We start from the raw sequence: 19,998 nt of genomic DNA, 5'->3' as shown, positions 1-19,998 counted from the left end.
TTGAGATTCTAGTCCTTGGTTGTAGGTTACAGGTCATGGTTAAATAGTACTAAGAAGAAAATTGTTTTTTTAATCATCACTGGTAGTTAAATATCAAGGTATGCCGTGATTCAAGGGGGAAAATTTTTAATATTTCAAATATTTGTCCTTTTCACTAATTTATAGTCCTAAAAACCAACAAAACAAGAAGAACCATGTTATTTTAATCATTGAAGGGCAATAACTGTATATATAAATAATTTCTAGATAGTTAGCCCAAGTTGCAAGGAAACCATGGAAAAGGTGAAAAGAAGTCGAGAATTATGAAATAATTTATAGTCATTATTATACAAAGTTATCTTTCAGTTACAGTTAAGAGTTTTGTTATTCAACATGAAGAAATTTGTTATTCCAAGTATTGTTTTCTGCTTGCTCTCTCTTTGCCATCACTTTTTTTGTAAGACTTTCAAGATCAAGAGATTCCTGGTCAAGAAGCAGAAACATAGTCACCCCATTCCCAGACAGATTTTTGAATGAAAAATGGTAATAGTATCAGGTATAATTCCAAGAGGTCTCCTTGGAGAACAGCACACCTGGATCTCTATGGAGTCACAAGTGAGTTGACACACATACACATTTATCTAGGTCCACTAGCACTTTGCCATATCAAGTTCACTAGCTTTCTCCTGTTTCACGTTTAAAATTTCACTGTCATCTGAACAAACATGCTTTCCCCTTAAGAGACTGTAAAGATAGAGATCTTTGATTAGAAAAACAAAGTAGTATTGTCTCTCTATAATTGACATCGTATCTAAACAGCTAAAATTGTTTCAAGGTTGCTTTGTTCTTTATTTCAGAACACCAGAAAGCTCTGGAAGATTTCACTCTTGAGAATATTCTTTCCCATGTTTATTATTTTCGTTGTCGTGACTACACGGAATTACTGGCACAAGTTTACCTCCTTCCAGACTTCGCTTTAGAACACCCGAAGGTACTGTAGTCAACCAAGTGTCTTTGAGAAGTAGTATCAGGACATAAAGTTTAGGTCTACTGTGCACATGGATATATGTATAATTATTTAGGTAGTTTACAGTAATGGTAGAAATAGCTTTATCACACACCGAATAGAAAGATACAAAATGGGAAAAACAAACAGAGAACTTCCCTTTTGCTAGGAGGGGATTTCCTTAACCATTACTAGTTGGCCAGCATTAGAGACTTCATTGAAGTCGAACAGTATCACTATTTTCCGTTATTCTTCTCTTTCACAACTACCAATAGGCGTCTCCTCTTGATGTACTTAACAGAGAGTAATAAGGACCCAGTTCTTTGTAACGAGTCTAAGAATCGGCTTGAATGCCAGATGCTAACGATAGGTTTTGTAGATCGGATTGACTGGAAGATTTATGCAAGACATTGACACTTGTTGGGGCCTGGTGAGGAGTCTTTATTGTATTATTATTATATGTTATTATAGGCCCACTGAGAGCCCATACTTCCATCTTTATTTTTCGTTTTTGTTTTTTAACTTTCAATTGTGAATTACGTGACCACTGACAGCAGATGATTGTTTTCACATTCAATTATTCACTTACATTTTGTTTCAGTTCATCCATCGCAGTCCCCTCAGTGTGCCTTCACTTACCCTACTGCCTCCCAGTGTTTCTTGTTTCCGTTTTGCCTTCTTTCCTAACCCTCTCTACTTTGTCCTTGGATAAATGCAAGACAAAGGGGGACCCGTCACACGGCTGGATCCATAGCCCACCCCCCTGAGGATGAATAACAAATGTGGGTGAAGGGAGACAGTGGACAGTGTAAGATGCGAAATAACAGCAATAATGTATGATTGATCAAGGATTCAGCAGGGTGGGAGGGTAGGTGAGGGAGGTAAAAAGGAGCTGATACAAAGGGCTCACTTAAAAAGAAAATGTTTTGGAAACTTTTTTTCTTTAGAGATCAGTTTATTAGGGGCTCTTACAACTCTTGTCATAATCCATACATCAGTTGTATCCGACATATTAGTACATATATTGCCATCATTCTTTTGTAGACGTTTCACTTTCTATTGAGCCCTTGGCAAGTGTGCTTAATATAATACAATGTTGGATTTGAAGATTTGTAAGAGCCCTCCAATAAAATGATTAATTGAAAAAAAGTTTTCATAATTTAGCCCCTTGTATGTTCCACCACATTTATGGATATATTTGCAGCAAATATCTTCTGCCAGATCTGTTATCTTTCTGAATATACTCCCACTTTCCCAGCCTATCCAGCCTACATCTCAGTACAAGCATTTCCTTTTAGGTAACCACTTAAGCGTATATAAAACAGTGTTGGTCTCTGTTGCCTTTAACTCCTGCAAACCTCCACTGTTTCCCGTGCCTCTCATTTTTCTTGCCAACTTCCTCTTGCCATCCCTGTCACACACTAGTCTGTGCTCTCGGCCCACTTCCCCTCCTCCCTCCTTCCCCCTCACCCTGGTCATCATCCAGCATGTTGCTTTTCGTGTGAGAGCATTTTCTGGACTTTTTTTCCTCCCCCCCCCCTTTTTTTTTCTGGACTTTTTATAATGATTGTCTCATACAGTTTTTGAGCTTTTGTGATTGACTAAAGGAGGACTTAGCACGAGGGCCTCCAGGTTCATCCATGTTACTAGAAGTTTCTCTGGTTCATCATTACACTTTAACATTGTATGTGTGTGCCAGAGATTATTTATCCATTTCTAATACTGTTGGTGTTTTAGGTTGATTCCATCATTTTATTTTTGTAAATCATGCTGTAATGAACAGGGGTATACATATATCTATTCATGTTGGGGGATGTATGTTGTTTTTCATTTTCCTTTTTAAAAGTGTTCTTACAGCAGCAGCTGACTTTTGATACTGGACTATAATGTTGGATACTAATCTGATCCTTTTACATGAGGTTCAGGAATTTGGTGGTGAAGGGTTAAGCATTAGCCGGATGGAGAAAAACATGGTGACCTGCTTCCATGAAAATTACAGCCCAGGAAACCTTTGGAGCAGTTCTACTTTGTCCTTTAGGGCTGTTCTGAATGGAAATTGACTCTGTGGTAGACAACAAAGTTTGAGGTTGGCTGTTACCTCTTCTCCACCTTACTTGCTGCTCATTCAGAATACCCAGTAACATGCATTTGAAATCACCTGGAGGGCTGTTAAAACTTTTTTTGCTGACTGAACACCCAGAATTTCTGATTCAATATGTCTAGGATAGGGCCTAGGATTTACACTTCTAACAAGTTCCTTAGTGACGCTGTCATGGACCACTGACCTTAAAAGTAGGTACGGATTTATTTTAAATGCTCCGCTTTAATGAAAAGCAAGAATGCAGTCTCTAAATAGTACAGCTAGGCAAGCTTGTCTATTAGTCTCAAGGTTGGTAGTTCCACCCACAAAGAAAGGTGTACTGGGGAAGGACAGGCTTGGCAATCTGCCTCCAAAAGCAGTTCTACTCTGCACACATGGGTCGGCTAGCAGTGACCACAACAGTGTTTAAGAATGCAAAGGAATTCTATAAAAGAAATTGAGAACCACTGATTAAGATCATACATGATACTCTTGCATATTTTATTTTTGCCAACCGATGTCATTATTTAACAAAATGAAATTAACAGTAAGCACTTCATTACTGTCAGATTCAGCCAAGAAATTGCTCACATTGATGAACAAGTACCGTTTTAATGTGAATGTTGGTATCTTTGCTTATGTTAACACATATGAAAGTGGAAAAATATGAAAGCTACATTTTTGTGCAGAATAGGATAATATTTTAGTACTAGAAGACTATTTACTCAATTGTTATTAGATTTAAGAATGTAATACATACAGAGACACAATACATTTTGAAGTTCATGCTGATTAACATTTTCTCAGCTTACTGCAGTTGAGTCAATTCCGACTCAGAACAACCCATTTTCTGCATCCCTTTTGTCCTGACCACTAGAATGGACCTTGTCTCTTCTTCACATGGTATCTTTAATCCCTGGAATAGTGACCCATATTGCCAGGAAATACCATTGCCACGAAGTTGGTTCTGTTTCATAGTGACCTTTTAGTACAGAATAGAATTGCCCCAGAGAGTTTCCACAGTTGTAATTTTTACAAAATCATGTCTTTTTCCCTACAGAGTGGCTGGTGGGTTCAGACCACCACCTCATTTTTCTAGAAACCAAGTATTTTAACCACTGTGCCAACAGTGCTCCTGATCCACATACAATAGGTCTCACTTTTAGTCCACTGCTGAATTAAGCAATGACTACTGGTATTTCGCTCGCTCTTTTTTTTAATCATTTTATTGGGGCTTACACAACTCTCATCACAATCTATACATACATCAATTGTGTCAAGCACATTTATGCATTTTTTGCCATTATCATTCTCAAAACATTAGCTTTCTACTCATTTTTCCTCCCCCCATGAACCCTTGATAATTTATAAATTATAAATAATATTATAAATTATTATTTTGTCATGTCTTACACTGTTGGATGTCTCCCTTCACCCACTTTTTTGTTGTCTGTTCCCCAGGGAGGGAGTTATATGTAGATCCTTGTAATTGGTCCTCCCTTTCTACCCCTCCTTCCTTCCACCCTCCCGGTATCCCAACTCACACCACTGGTCCTGAAGGGATCATCCATCCTGGATTCCTTGTGTTTCCAGTTCCTATCTGTACCAGTGTACATCCTCTGGTCTAGCCAGATTTGTAAGGTAGAATTGGGATCATGATAGTGGGGGAGGAGGAAGCATTAAAGAACTAGAGGAGAGTTGTATGTTTCATCATTGCTACACTGCACCCTGACTGACTTGTCTCCTCCCCGCAACTCTTCTGTAAGGGGATGCCCAGTTGCCTACAGATGGGCTTTGGGTCCCAACTCTGCACTCGCCCTCATTCACAATGATATGATTTTTTGTTCTTTGATGCCTGATACCTGATCCCATTGACACCTCGTGATCACACAGGCTGGTGCACTTCCATGTGGGCTTTGTTGCTTCTGAGCTAGATGGCCTCCTGTTTATCTTCGAGCCTTTAAGACCCCAGATACTTTATCTTTTGATAGCCGGGCATCATCAGCTTTCTTCACCACATTTGCTTGTACACACATTTATTTGTCTTCAGCATTCGTGTCAGGAAGGTGAGCCTCATGTAATGCCAGTTTAATAGGACAAAGTGTTCTTGCATTGAGGGAGTACTTGAGTAGAGGCCCAATGTCCATCTGCTACCTTAATACTAAACCTATACATATATGCACATAGATCTATTTCCCCATCATATAAATATTTTTATATATGTACATGCCTGTGTTTAGACCTATCTAAATGTCCTTTGCCTCCTAGTTCTTTCCTCAGTTTCCTTTTACCTTTCTCGTCCCACTATCATGCTCAGCCTTCATTTGGGTTTCAGTAATTCCTCTCAGTTACATTACCCTTGATCACGTCCCACCAGTCTTTTTTTTTTTTTTTCCCACCAGTCTTCTTGTACCCTCCTAGCAACTGATTTTGGATCACTTGTTGCTCCCTTGTCCCTGGGTTTGTTAGTACCACTTCCTTTTCCCCACCTCTACCTCCCCCAACCATCGTTGCTGTTGTTTTCGCCTCCAGATTGTTTATCCAGCCTATCTTACCTAGATAGACCTGCAGAGATAACAATGTGAACTAAAACAAGACAGCAAAGCAAATCAAAAGAAAACAACTGCAACAAAGAAACAATGACCCAAAAAAAGCCTGTAAATTGTTCAAGGTCTGTTTGTTGACCTTTAAGAGTGTTTCCCGGTCCAGTCTGATGAGGTGCCACGCCCTGGCCCCAAAGTTTGTTTTTGGGATTTGCTTGCTCTGCTCCCCTTGCTCTTCTGTTGCACGCCCTTAGTGTTTTGCCTCGGTGTGGTGGGGTCAGATCGGGTGCAATTCCCACACTGTGTCTCCAGTGTTGTCTCCTGTAGGGATATGGGTTGGTGAAGGATGTAGCGTCTTGTAGTGGGGCCAGCCATATGGTGGTATCCCTTAGTTTAAAAAGATTTAGTTTTTTTCTCAGACTGCTTCACAAAAGCTTTTCTTTAATCTCAACCCTTACTAGATGAGAATAAAATAGCTTAATTTAGGGTTCTTTTTTTTTTCCTTTCCCCCAATTCTCTCTTTCTAGATTTCAGGTTCATATATTGGTGAGTGACTCTAACTTCAGCTTGTTGATGAAGTTGCTGTGTTAAGTCAGCTTCTGCTTGTGCCTATCTTATGTATAATATGATGAAACATTGAGCCATTATTTAGTTATATGATAGGTGAAAGTGGTTTTCATTATAGGCAGACCACCTTAGTTAGAATTTTTTTCTCCTTAGTTAGAATTTAAGACAAACTTGTCTCCTGCGAAACTTAAATTTGGAATCATAACAGATCCTGTAATGGTTAGCTGCCCTATATTATACTTAAAATTAAGGGGAAAATGTACCAAGAATTAAGATTTTGAAGAAAGCACTACATTTTATATTATAATGTTTTAACTTTATTATAATTATAAGCCCTAATATTTAAAGTTAAACAAAAATTTTTTAAACCCTTAAGTTAATTTTGATGAGTTGTGTGAGCCTCCAATAAAATGATTTAAAAAAACAAAACAAAACCCTAAAGTTAAGATAGGGATGCTCTTAAGAAAGTTATTTCATTTTCTTTTGTTGAATTATATATTTAGATATGAATAATTGCAAAGCCAGAGTAAATGATAACTTTTGGTGATTAGCGTAGAAACTAATGAATGATTAGATTCACAGAGTTATTACTCCCCTTTACAGAATTAGAAATAAAGCTTTGGAATGTATAGATTTTTTTGGTTTTTAATAGGTGACACTTTTTCTGTACAATGTTGATGTTTTGTTTTTAATATCAAATCTAATACCATTGTCTGTCTGTATTCAGGTTCGATTAGTGGTCGTGGATAGCATTGCTTTTCCTTTTCGTCATGACCTAGATGACCTATCCCTCCGAATCCGATTACTGAATGGCTTTGCCCAGCAGATGATCAGCCTTGCAAATAATCACAGATTAGCTGTAAGTATACTAGTCAAGAGGACTTTATAATAGATTCAGACTGAATAAAATATGACTGCCTAGAAAAATGGAAAAAAAATTTCCCCCCAAGGCTATGCATTTAAATTGTTTCACAAAACAACCGTATCATCTTCAAAATATTCTCCATTACATTTACTACATTTGTCAAATCCGCTATTCCATTTTTGGAAACATTTTTCAAACTCTTCTGCTTGGATGTCTTAACAACAGCACCTCCCTTGTTTTTTTCCTTCACTTCTTCTACTTTGTCCTTTCATGTCCTTGCTGTCCTTTCATGTCCCTCTGCATTAGTGGAAACAAAAATAAGTCACACAGAGTAAGGTCAGGTGAGGAAGGTGTGTGGGGCAAGAGAGGCATGATGTTTTTTTCTCTCCAAAAACTGGTGGACTGAGATGACTGCATGAACATACCAGTCCCCATGCAAAACCAGTCCCCATATGCCACAAATCAGGCCTTTTTTTATCACACTGTTACGCTGGCTTGATTAACAGTCTGACCTGGTGGAATGAAGTACAAATGCACTATCGCCCTCACATCAAAAAACAAGTGAGCATCATCTTGATATTTGATTTCACTTGTGACCTTTTTTGGGGGGGCGAGGTGACGCTGATGTCTTCCACTGGCTTGATTGATGTTTGCTCTCAGGGTTGTAAGAATAGCACCATGTCTCATCACCAGTAATGCCCTTGGGAAAAGGTCTGGGTTGTTTCAGAGCTGTTCTTTGAAAGCACGGCCTGTTTCTCCTCCAGGCTGTTTTTTCTGGTCAGTCAGCATGAGGCAGAAATATTGCAGGACCCGTCTCATTCTAAAATCTACCATTAAAATTCACTGAACCGAGCTTGAAGAGAGTCCGGATAACTTCCCCATGTCTTCAATGGTTCGTTTTCAGTGTTCGAGCTCAAGTGCATGAATTTTGTCGACATTGTCCGTTTGGGAAGTTGATGGATGTCCAGAACAGGTTTCCTGTCAATGGCTGGCTCATCTGTTTTGAAATGAGAAAGCCACTTGTACACTTGAGTTTTCCCCTCGCACTGTCCTTGTAAACTGTGTTCAAAATCACAACTGTTTTTATGGCGTTTTTCCCCTGAGCAAGAAACAAAATTTCACAGCCGCACACTGTTCTCTTAAATTAGGCATCACAAAAAATGAGGTTCGAATGAAACTGCTTTTGAGAAAAAAATCACTGTGACCAGAGAGCATCATCCTGGGTGACAGCACTGGGTGCACTAACTCAGAGTGAGCGAGTTGCTCACTTTTGGAAAAAATGTTATCGGTGCACCCCCTTGTAGCTGAATAGAATTTGTCTAATAGAAAATAAATACAGATGTGCATTAAGGACTGCATGAAATACACCAGTTTTCCTGTGAAATAGTAAGTACAATCAGCGTCATTTTATTAAGTAAAGTTTGCATGATAAAGGAAAGTCACCTTCAGTCATCATGTTTTCTTTGTCCAAGTACATGCATCCTTTCAGATAGGCTGTCTTCCACCATCCTGCTTTCATTTTCCTCTGAGTCTTTTATTACTACCCTAGTGTGTAATCACAGACTCGGAGAGATAGAAAAATGACATGCCTTAAACAATCTAGGTGTTCTGATGTGGAGCTAATTCTTCTGGATATGAAATGTGAAGCAATAAAAAGGATTGAGACTAAAAAGTTACTTAAAAAATTTTTTTTTACTGCCCTGTTTGCCATTTGCTTCCCATTCTGCAACTCCTTCCTTCCACGGACACAAGTGCACACCAAGAGGGGAGAGATGAGGGGCGTAAAATTGCTGTGCTTGTTTTCTTCCTCTTGGAGGGAGGGTCCTTAACACATAACTGTAAGACTTCACAAGTAAATAAAGAGCTCCTTTAATAAAATGGTTTAAAAATATATTTTTTGAGAATTGGATTTTAGGCCCTATTGCAGAAAAGCATAGTGAGTAGGCTCTGCCTTTGGATGCTTTATTGTCGTTAATTTAGCTTTCTGTTTCTGTCAACAAAGCTTCCAGTAGGGGGCACTCAAGACTAGTGACTCGCATCATTGCTTCGGATTTTTTGTTTGTTTGCTTGCTTGTCTTTATTTGAAACAGAAAGAGCATCATGTTTTCTAATGAAGAAAGTAATCAATAAGATTACCTGGTTACTGTAGTGGAATAATATGCAGTGGTCAAGAAAAGTGACACTGTACATAGAATGTTATGGTGCAAGATCTATTCAGATGCACAATTAAATGAAACATTGATGTTACATAGCAATGTATTTAGTCTGATTTCACTTTGTGAAAAGGAAAAAATCACATATGTTCCATGAAGAAAAAGTCTGAAAAGACCAGACATTAACAGCAGCCACTGCTGCGGCCTCCGTGAGTCAGAGCCAACTTGGAGGCGACTAACAGCAAGCACCTCTGAGGAAAGGATTTTTTGGGACTGGGGCATATGTTCTCTTATTACGTTAAACATTCTTTGCTGGATCCCCCCACCCCCAGTTAACATGTATAGTAATATATGCAGCTTTTTTAATATTTATTTTTATTTATTTTTAATTTTTTTGCAGCTTTTTATAATACATGAAAAAAATTAAGTTATATAAGCTTGTTAATTTCAGAAATGTAGAATATAAGCAAATGTAGAATGTAAGAATGCTTTTTTCCTATTATTATTGAGTTTGATATAGCTATCTTTCCATGCATATAAAAACACTTAATTTTTAAATGGTCATATGCATGCTGTTATATAAAACTTTTTGTTATTTATGTATTGTAAGTGTATTTCAATGTAAAGTGTTTATAAGGCTAACAGCCTTTTTAACCACCACCTAATATTCTGTTGTATGATTGTAGCTTTTTTTTTTTTTTTTTTGCAATTGAAACACTCATTTTAATGGTCAATAGCTTCTGGTTGGCTCTGGATGGTACAGTTAAACAATATACTTAAGACACCCTTACCCAAAATGTGTTCACACCCCTCAGTAGCATTTGCTTTGTCAGCATTCCACTGCCCAGTTAGATGTCCACAGCTTCAGACCCCTCCTTGGCTATAGAGATCCACACCTTAGTGTAAAGAGCTAAAGAACCTCATGGCACACCCCTGATCACTGTTATTTTTAAAAAATAACAAATGTTAACCAAATACCTTCCCAGGCTGTGCTGTTTCACAGGGCAAAGCTGGGCAATCTGAGTACTGTTGTCTCTGGGCTGTTCTGCGTTCTTCCCCTTCCCTCCTGAAATCACACAGCATAGAGTTCATAGATCTTCTTTACACAGTATGCCAGGGCAGCGAATGCTATTGTGTTGTGCAGTCTCTTTCTGTGCAAGTCATCCTTCCGGACCAGCACCACTGGGGTGGAGGAAGTGAGTGTGTGCAGAGGCAGACGCGACAGTTTGTAGGCATCATACTCCACTTGGTACTTGCAGCAAGGGTCAAACTACCAAGAGATCCCATACAGGGTACAGCAGGCCAGACTCAGCACACCAGCTGGCAGGGAGATGTAATGAGAATACTCCAGGGGCAGGGCCAGTGGGGTGCAGAGGCAGGCAGTGCCCGCCAGCACAGCGGTCTTGTGCAGGCAGTTGCCCACAGTGATCCAGCGGGCAGTCTCGTCACCGATGCGTGTGGGCTCAATCACAATGTACTTGTACTGTGCTTCCAAGGCCTGCTCCAGCTCATATTCAAACTGGTCTTGCGCATTCTCCCCATTGTAGATCTCGTGCACAATGTAGCAGTCTGTAGCAGAGAGGCTCACCCTCTCTCGAGTGCTGCTGCCGCTGCTGCTCGGGCCCAGGCGCCTCCTTCCCCAAGCGGCCAACTTGGAGACACTGTTCGCAAGCGCCTGGCGCCTAGGAGACCCCAGGCCGGCCGCCGGCCGAAGGGAACCTGTAGTCCGTCCGCAGCCCCGCGGCCGCGGGGACACCCGGACCGCACGGCGCCGGACTGTCGATTGTAGCTTTTTAACCACATTTTTATTGCCTTTTTTTTAACCAAGTAAGCAATTTTGTTTTTATCATTTATACCATTAAAATCAGATTGTATAATAAAACTATTCTAACTGGAGGGTGTACACTGGTATAGATAGGAACTGGAAACACAAGGAATTCAGGACAGATGATCCCTTCAGGACCAGTGCTGAGAGTGGCAATAACGGGAAGGTGGAGGGAATGTGAGGTGGAAAGGGGGAACTGATTACAAGGTTCTACATATAACCCCCTCCCTGGGGGACATACAACAGAAAAGTGAATGAAGGGAGACGTTGGACAGCATAAGATATGAAAAATAATAATTTATAAATTATCGAGGGTTCATGAGGGAGGGGGAAGCAGGGAGGGAGGGGGAAAATGAGCTAATACCAAGGGCTCAATTAGAAAGCAAATGGTTTGAGAATGATGAAGGCAACAAATGTACAAATGTGCTTGACACAATGGATGTATGTATGGATTGTGATAAGAGTTGTACTAGCCCCCAATTAAATGATTTTAAAAAAAAGAATAAAACTATTTTATAGAAGAATCTTTTACTGCAATTTCCTGTTGAAGGAATAACTCTTATTACCTATAAAGATTACTTGTAAAGTACAACAAATATCTAACTCTGTTCTGTTGGATAAGGTTAACTCTCCAAGAAGTAGTTTCAGCCATCTCATTGCTAATACAGCTCTTATCAAAATCCAGGCATGCGCCCAGTGTGTCAAGCACAGTTGTACATTTGTTGCCATCATCATTTAAAAATATTTTTTCTACTTGAGCCCTTGCTATTGGCTCTTCATTTTTCCCTCCCTCCTCCACCCTCTCTCCCTTGTGAACCCTTGATAATTTATAAATTATTATTTTTTCATGTTTACACTGACCGATGTCTCCCTTCACCTACTTTTCTGTTGTCTATGCCCCTGGGAGGGGGTTATACGAAGATCCTTGTGATGATCAGTTTCCCCTTTCTCCTCCCTCCTTCCTCTTTCCCTTCCTGATGTCGCTAATATCATTATTGTTCCAGAGGAGTTTATCTGTCCTGGATTCCCTGTGTTTTCCACTCTTATCTGAACCCATGTAGATGCTCTGGTCTAGTTGGATTTGTAAGATAGAATTAGGATCATGATAATGGGCGGGGGGAAGGAAGCATTAAAGAACTAGAGGAGAGTTGTGTGTTTCATCAGTGCCATACTGCACCCTGACTGGCTTGTCTCTTCCTTGTGACCCTTCTGTAAGGGGATGTCCAATTGTCTACAGATGCGCTTTGAGTCTCTACTCTACACTCACCCACATTCACAATGATAGGATTTTTTTCTGGGTCTTTGATGTTCCATACCTGATCCCATCAACACCTGATGATCACACAGGCTGGTGGACTTCTTCCATGTGAACTTTGTTGCTTCTCAGCTAGATGGCAATTTGTTTATCTTCAAGCCTTTATGACCCCACACGCTATATCTTTTGATAGCTGGACATCACCAGCTTGCTTCACCACATTTTCTTATGCACCCATTTTGCCTTCAGCAATCTTGTCGGGAAGGTGAGCCTCATGGAATGCCAGGTTATTAGAACGGAGTGCTCTCTTGCATTGAGGGCATACTTGAGTAGAGGCCCAATGTCCGTCTGCTACCTTAAAAGTTAACATATAAATATATGTACATAGATCTATTTCCCTATCATTATATAGAAATATATTTACATATGCACATGTCTGTATTTAGACCTCTATAAATGCCCATTTGCCTCCTACATTTTTCCTCTGTTTCCTTTTACTTTTTCCCTTGTCCCACTCATGTTCAGTCTTCATTTGGGTTTCAGTAATTCCTCCTGGTTACATTGCCCTTGGTCACGCCCACCAGCAGCCTATGCCCTCCAGACCATCAATTTTAGATCATGTTCCCTTGCCCCTGGGTTTGTTAACACCCACTTCCTCTCCCGCTGCCTCCCCTTCTCCCGGGTCCCTCCAGAACTGTTGGTTTTCTCCTTTGGATTGTTTATCCTGTTTATCTTATCTAGGTAGACATTTAGAGAAAATAATAAGCACAAAAACAAAACAGAGCAAAACCAAACAAAAGAAAGCAAAAAACAACAACAACGACAAAAGAAAAACCTATAAATAGTTCCAGGTCTGTTGACCTTTAGGAGTGTTTTCCAGTCCAGTCTGATGGGGTGCCATGCCCTGGCCCCAAAGTCTATTTTTGCCATTCTCCGGGGACTTCCTTTCTTTTCCCCCATTGTTGCTCTGCTGCATGCCCTTACATTTTGCCCCGGTGTGGTGGGGTCAGATCAGGCACATTTCCTGCACTGTGCTCTGAGGCTATCTTATGGACTATCCCTATCTAGAAAAAGTTGCAACCTTTGCCGTATAGTTCTGTGAAGGTTTTTGTCAGCATACCTATAAATAACTAGGATTAACAATTGTCACTAGATCTTTTTGGTGAAATTGAGCATCTGTTGCTTGTCTAAACCCACCTGGGTAGCCAGTATGTGAGGAATATACTTATTTTCCCCTTCTCCATTTGTTTTCAGAAAATCCAATGTGTCTTCTGTTCATTTTGACAACATGATTTCCTCAGTCACACAGTTGATCATACAGGGGGCTTGTGCAATCCGTGAAGCTTCCTTGATGTGATAGCAGTAAGTTTGCCAGGGGGTGGTGTGTTTTCCAACTGGGAGATACTGTGCTGACACAGAAGCCGCCCATTGATGCCGCGCCTTCGAGAAACGTGACGTGCTGTCCCTCTAGCAGCACTGGTCTTTTTCCAGCATCCCAGCACCTCCTTATTGCCTTTAAAATTGGCTCCAGTGAACATTCTGTATCCAGCAGCTTTATATATACATTGTCCATTTACCCAGTTATTTCCTTAGAATAAATTTCTTTAAGTGGAAGTATTACAACAAAGGAGCTCTCGTTTCTTCATATGCAGAAATTTACCCTCAGAAATCATGTTCTTCACAACAACAATTAATAGGAACTGTAATTTTCCCACATCTTTGTGATTTCTATTAGCATCTTTTTACTCCTTGCCAGACTCTTTGGTTATTAGCAGAAGAATTTTAGAACAGTTTTATTGAGATATAGTTCACATTCCATGAAATTCACCCTTTTGAAGTATACAATTCATAGATTTCATTATAATCATCAATACTATCTTATTTTACAAATTTTTCCCAGCCTCATAAGAAACCTTATGGCAACCACTAATCTACATTATGTCTCTCTAGGCTTTCCCCTTTTTGTTGATGTTCCACATAAATGGAGTCATATAAAACATGACCTTTGTGTCTGGCTTCTTGCCCTTAGCTTACTGTTGTCCAGGTTTGTTCACATGCTGTGAGTATGGATCAGTACTTTATTTTATGGTTAATAATAACTATAGATATATATTGCCCATTCAGAGCAGAAGTCCATGATTTTGAAGATTGTGATCTTACTGTTTTTTGGAAACTTGGAAGCACAATAACCTTAAAGAAAGTCCAAAATTTCAAAGTGATGCTGCCTTGCTCTTTTAGACAGATAATTTTTTGGAACTTAAGAACATGGTAATTTTTATTTGTATCATGGTACCCAACATTTTTGCAGGAGTAGTAAAATTATAAATATTTGCCAGTCATGCAAAATCTAATTTTGGGACGCTGAACAGCTGGTAAGCCGGTACTAGTTACGTTTTCCTCAAGAGATGAAAGGGATACTTCAAATACTCTGCTCTGAACTAGGATTGTCCAGTTGATGGAAGTGTGTGGTTTGCTACACACACTTCCATCTGAGAGGGAAATGTGTTAATTGAGTAACAGTCCCCCAAAGATCTGCATGTCCTAGTCCTCAGAGGTACAGATTTGGACAGCACAGTTGTAAATAGTGTATGAGCTTTAAGTAAATGTCCTAGTTGATAGAGCTTAAGTACTTGATGGTATATATCATAAAGAGTTATTCACCATGTTAGCAAAACAGAAACATTTAGGGGATTAGCCCTGCTGTGGGACTAGCCAAACAGCCTTTCCTTTCTGTATTCTCATGAAGGTGATGACCTTTCCAAAGTAAGCCCAGCTTTTTGGTAGAAGTTCTTTATTAGTTTCAGTTTGCAGTACTTATCCATCTATCATCCTTTCCAGAATTCTGTATTGAAGACTATCTAAAATAATTTTTTTCTGGAGAATTTAGGATGGTAATATATCAGATAATCTGATTTTAAGTCAGCCTTAAATATACAGAGGTACTTCATAAAAGTTGGGAAAATTCCTTTTTTAATTTTTTTCATAATTTTATTGGGGGCTGATACAACTTTTATCACAATCCATACATACATCCATTGTGTCAAGCACGTTTGTACATTTGTTGCCATCATCATTCTCAAAACATTTGCTTTCTACTTGAGCCCTTGGTAACAGCTCCTCATTCTTTCACCCTTCTCTCCCTCTTCCCCCTCCCTCATGAACCCTTGATAATTTTTAAGTTATTATTTTGTCATATCTTGCTCTGTCCCACGTCTCCCTTCCCTCACTTTTCTGTTGTGTGTCCCCCAGGGAGGAGGTCACATGTAGAACCTTGAAATCGGTTCCCCCTTTCCAACCCACCCTCCCTATGCCCCCCAGTATCGCCACTCACACCACCAGTCCTGAGGGGATCATCCACCCTGGATTCCCCGTGTTTCCAGTTCCCATCTGTACCAGTGTACATCCTCTGGTCTAGCTAGACTTGCAAGGTAGGATTCAGATCATGACAGTAGGGGGGAGGGGGCGGGGAGGAAGCATTTAGGAACTAGAGGAAAGTTGTATTTTTCATCGTTGCTACATCGCACCCTGACTGTCTCATCTCCTCCCAAAGACCCTTCTGTAAGGAGATGTCCAGTGGCCTATAAATGGGCTTTGGTTCTCCACTCTGCACTCCCCGCTCATTCACTATGGTAAGATTTTTTGTTCTGATGATGCCTGATACCTGATCCCTTTGACACCTCGTGGTCGCACGGGCTGGTGTGCTTCTTACATGTGGGTTTGTTGCTTCTGAGCTAGATGGCTGCTTGTTTACCTTCACGCCTGCGTAAAGGTTTTTCTAGAGAGGCCTAGAGGAACCCAAATGGTACAGCGGTACAAGTGCTCACCTGCTAACTGGAAAGTTGGCAGTTTGAGTTTAACAGCTGCTCTCTGGGAGGAAGATGTGGCCGTTTACAGCCCTGGGCATCTCATGGAGCAGTTAGTTATACTCGGCCTTGTAGGGCCACTGCGAATCTGAACAAGGAGCTCTAGTGGGGCTGTTGGGTAAGTCTCGATGTATAACCTCAAGGTTAGTGTTCAAACCCACTAAGCTGCTCCCTGGGAGGCAAATGAGGTTATCTGCAATGACTTATTTAATATGACATTTCCAGCCATAGCCTTTGTTATCCCACCAAATGACCTTCATTTTCCCGATGAGTCTGGGCAAGAAGATAGGGGGAAATACTGGTTGTATTATATGATTCAGCAGTGAATATTGTTGGAGTTAGGTGCCGTCAAGTTGGTTTGACTCACAGACCCTGTGTACAACCGCGGGAGCCACTGTCCTGTCCTGCGCCATCCTCACAATTGTTCTTAGGGTTGAATTTGTTGCAGCCAGCTTATCAATTCTTCTCGTTGGGCACCTTCTTCTCTTTTCTTGCCCCCTACTTTACTAAACATATTGTCCCCCAGGGACTGGCCTCTCCTGACAGCGTTTCCAAAATACTCGAGACGAAGTCTCACCATCCTGGCTGTGCTTCATCAAAGACAGTTTTGTTTGTTCTTATGGCAGGCCCCTGGTACTTTGAATATTTTTCTCCAGCACCACAGTTCAAATGCATCATTTATTTAGAGTCCATCTGTCACATGCATATAAGGCAATTGAAAATACCATGGCTTGGGTCAGGCGCATCTAGTCCTCAAATAACATCCTCGTGATTCAACACTTTCGTGAGGTCTGTGCGGCAGACTTACCAAAATGTAATGTGTCTTGCTCCTCTTGACGGCTGCTTCCATGAGCATTGATTGTGGATCCAAGCGAGATGAATCCATGACAACGTCATTCTTTTACTTCCTCTGTCATTATGTTACCTATTGGTCCAGCTGTGAGGATTTTGGTTTTCTTGTGTAACTCATACTGAAAGTTTTAATCCTTGATCATCTTCAGCACATGGTTCAAGTCCTCTTTACTTTCAGCAGGTGAGGTTGTGTCATCTGGGTGTCGCAGGTTGTTAGTAAGCCTTCCTTCAGTCTTGATGCCGGATTCATCATGTAATGCAGCTTCTCTCGTGGTTTGCTCAGCATGCAGCTTGAATCAGTATGATGAGAGGATGCAACCCTGACCCACCTCTCCTGGTTTTATACCATGTATGTCGTATTTCCTTGTTCTGTCACACCTCTTGATCCAAGTAAATGTTCCACACGAGCACAACAAAGTGTTCCAGGCTTCCCATTCTCAAAGCTATTTATAGATTATGACCCACACAGTCGAACGTTGTTACGTAGTCAATAAAGCACAAGTAAACATTTTTCTGATAGTCTCTGCTTTCACCCAATCCATCAGAAGTCAGCATTACTATCCCATGTTCCACATCCTCTTCTGAATCTAGCCTGAACCTCTGGCAGCTCCCTGTTGATGTGCTACTACAACCTTTTTGGATGATCTTCAGCAAAACTTTACTCGCATGTGATACTATATTGTTTTATAATTTGAGCATTCTGTTGGGTCACCTTTCTTTGGAATGGCTACAAATAAGGATCTCTTCCAGTAAGTTGGCCAGGTAGCTGCCTTCCAAATTTCCTGACATAAATGAGAAAGTGCTTCCAGTATTTTCATTAGCTTATTGAAACATTTCGGTTGATATTCCATCAACTCCTGGGACCTTCTTTTGGCTAATGCCCTCAGGGCAGCTTGAAAGCCTTCAGCACCGTTGTGTCTTGCTCAGGTGCTACCCCCTGAAGTGCCAGAAAGTCCACTAGCTCTCTTTGGTGCAATGACGATACATTGTTTCCATCTTCTTTTGGTACTTCCTAAATCATTCAATATATTGCCCGTAGAATTTTTAAATATTTCAACTTAAGACTTGGATTTTTTTCTATAGCCTTTTAATCAAAGATCCTTTTGGCTTTCTAGCTAGGTCTCTTCATGTTTTATTGTAATACTGTAGTCTTCTTGAGCTTCCCTTTGAAAATTTCTGTTCAGTTCTTTGCCTTCATCATTTTTTCCCATGCCTTAGCTACTGTACAATCAAGAGGAAATTTTGGTCTTTTCTAACATCCACTTTCTTTCTTGTCTTTAATGACTTTTTGTTTTCTTCATGAATGATGTTCTTGATGCCCTACCACAGCCCATCAAGTCTTCTGTCGTTCGTGTGCAGTGCGGCAGATCGGTTCTTGCAATTCAGGTGGGACAGACTCAACGTCATATCTTGGCTTTCATGGACTGGTTTAATTTTCTTCAGCTTTATCTTGAACTTACAGATGAGCCATTGGTGGTCTATTTCACCAGTTATGATAGCCATCCTGCTGGATATGAAATATTCCAAAAGCAGGGGTGGAGGAATCTCACTACCAGTAAGAGAAGTACAGGCAATGGAGCCTATTCTTAGGACCACAAGATCCCTGCACTTTAATCTCCTTTATCCAGGAGACAGCTTTGACATTGGAGGAGCAGCAGAGCACCAGAAGCCAGAGCACGAGACAATACAGTGGTTTTCTGTCCCACAGAACGAATCTGAGTGCTTTGGGACAAGCGGGTGGCTTGAAGGATGGGTTGCCTGGACACTTAATTGGGGGAGCTAGGTTTTGCTGACAGACGTGGAGCTGAATGCCTTTGGGTTGAGGCTTATAGCAGAGTTGTAAATACTTTGGGCATTTATCAGCAGTCCCCAAAGAGTTTTGTAGCGAGGCCTGCCTGCCAGCCCAGCAGAGAAGAAACTGTTCTGACAGAACAACTATATCATGAGTATTATCGCCTGAATTAAAACCATTACCTTCCTTGATAAATCCCATAATCATAATGAGCTGTGAGCTCTGTGTGTTATCATTGCAATGTATTATAATTAAATCATAATGAATGAATGAATTATAGGATGGCGAGTGAAAGCTTGTCTGACCCCTGCCTTGTGGTATCCAGGCTCGGGAGTCAGGAGGTCAGATGTGGTCCTACATCTTTCCCCCAGCTCTCCTAAACGTTTACAGCCTCAGAAGGCCTGTAGAGATAGGGCCACTGTCTACTCCATGGCAGTGGATTTGTTTGTTTGAGGGAGATGCGTTTAAATAAAATAGATAGCAGTGGGCTTGAGGGGGGCAGTAGAGATAGACTACAAAGACTCACTTTTTTAAAAATTAAAAGATCATTTTATTCGAGGCTCTTACACCTTTTATTACGATCCATACATCAGTTGTTTCAGGCATATGTGTACATATGTTGCCATTGGTCTTTTCTAGACATTAACTTTCTTTTGAGCCCTTGGTATCGGCTCCTCTTTCCCACTCTCCCTACCCCCTGTGGCCCCTTGATAGATTATTTTTATTTTCATATCTTACACTGACCGCTGTCTCCTTCCCCATGGTTTCTATTCTCCCCCCTGGAGGGGTGTGTGTGGTTATGTGTCGGTCATTGCAGTCGGTGCCCCCTTTCTCTTCTTCCCTTCCCCTTCTGGTGTCGCTATTCCCATTCCTATTCCTGGATTCTGGGTGTCGTGAGCTTTTTTCTCCGTGTACTTGCTCCGGTCTAGTCCGGAGTGAGAAGCAGCACTGGGGTCAGGATAGTGGGGTGAGGAAGCCTCAAGGAACCAGAGGAATAGCATGTGCTCCGTCGGTGCTTTACTGCACCCTGGTTGACTCATCTCTTCCCTGCGCCCCTCTGGGGAGGATGTTCCATTAGGACATTTTTTTAAGCCCTCCAACTTCTTACCTGTAAAACTAGAATGAACGTCGTGCCGAATCACTCATAGACTCGTAACAGTGAAGATTTTAAAAATCCCAAAATCACTGCCACTGAGTTGATTCCAACTCAAGCAACCC

General features: G+C 40.8%; 1 protein-coding gene and 1 pseudogene across 2 annotated transcripts in view; one reads left to right on the top strand and one right to left on the bottom strand.

The window, feature by feature from the left end:
• Positions 1-19,998, top strand: part of RAD51C (RAD51 paralog C) — a 48,688-nt gene that overhangs the window by 17,585 nt on the left and 11,105 nt on the right. Inside the window, exons 4-5 of one of the 2 annotated variants that reach the window (XM_075561524.1) lie at positions 837-970; positions 6,903-7,034. In XM_075561524.1, coding sequence (XP_075417639.1) covers positions 837-970; positions 6,903-7,034 — 266 coding nt within the window. The remainder of the gene's footprint in view (positions 1-836; positions 971-6,902; positions 7,035-19,998) is intronic. The other variant, XM_075561526.1, reaches the window with a different exon arrangement.
• On the bottom strand, positions 10,266-18,981 carry LOC142460231 (transmembrane protein 11, mitochondrial pseudogene; annotated as a pseudogene).

This window comes from Tenrec ecaudatus, chromosome 10 (genome assembly GCF_050624435.1).
Source record: "Tenrec ecaudatus isolate mTenEca1 chromosome 10, mTenEca1.hap1, whole genome shotgun sequence".
NCBI lineage: Eukaryota > Metazoa > Chordata > Mammalia > Afrosoricida > Tenrecidae > Tenrec > Tenrec ecaudatus.
This window is presented reverse-complemented; position numbering and strand designations above follow the sequence as displayed.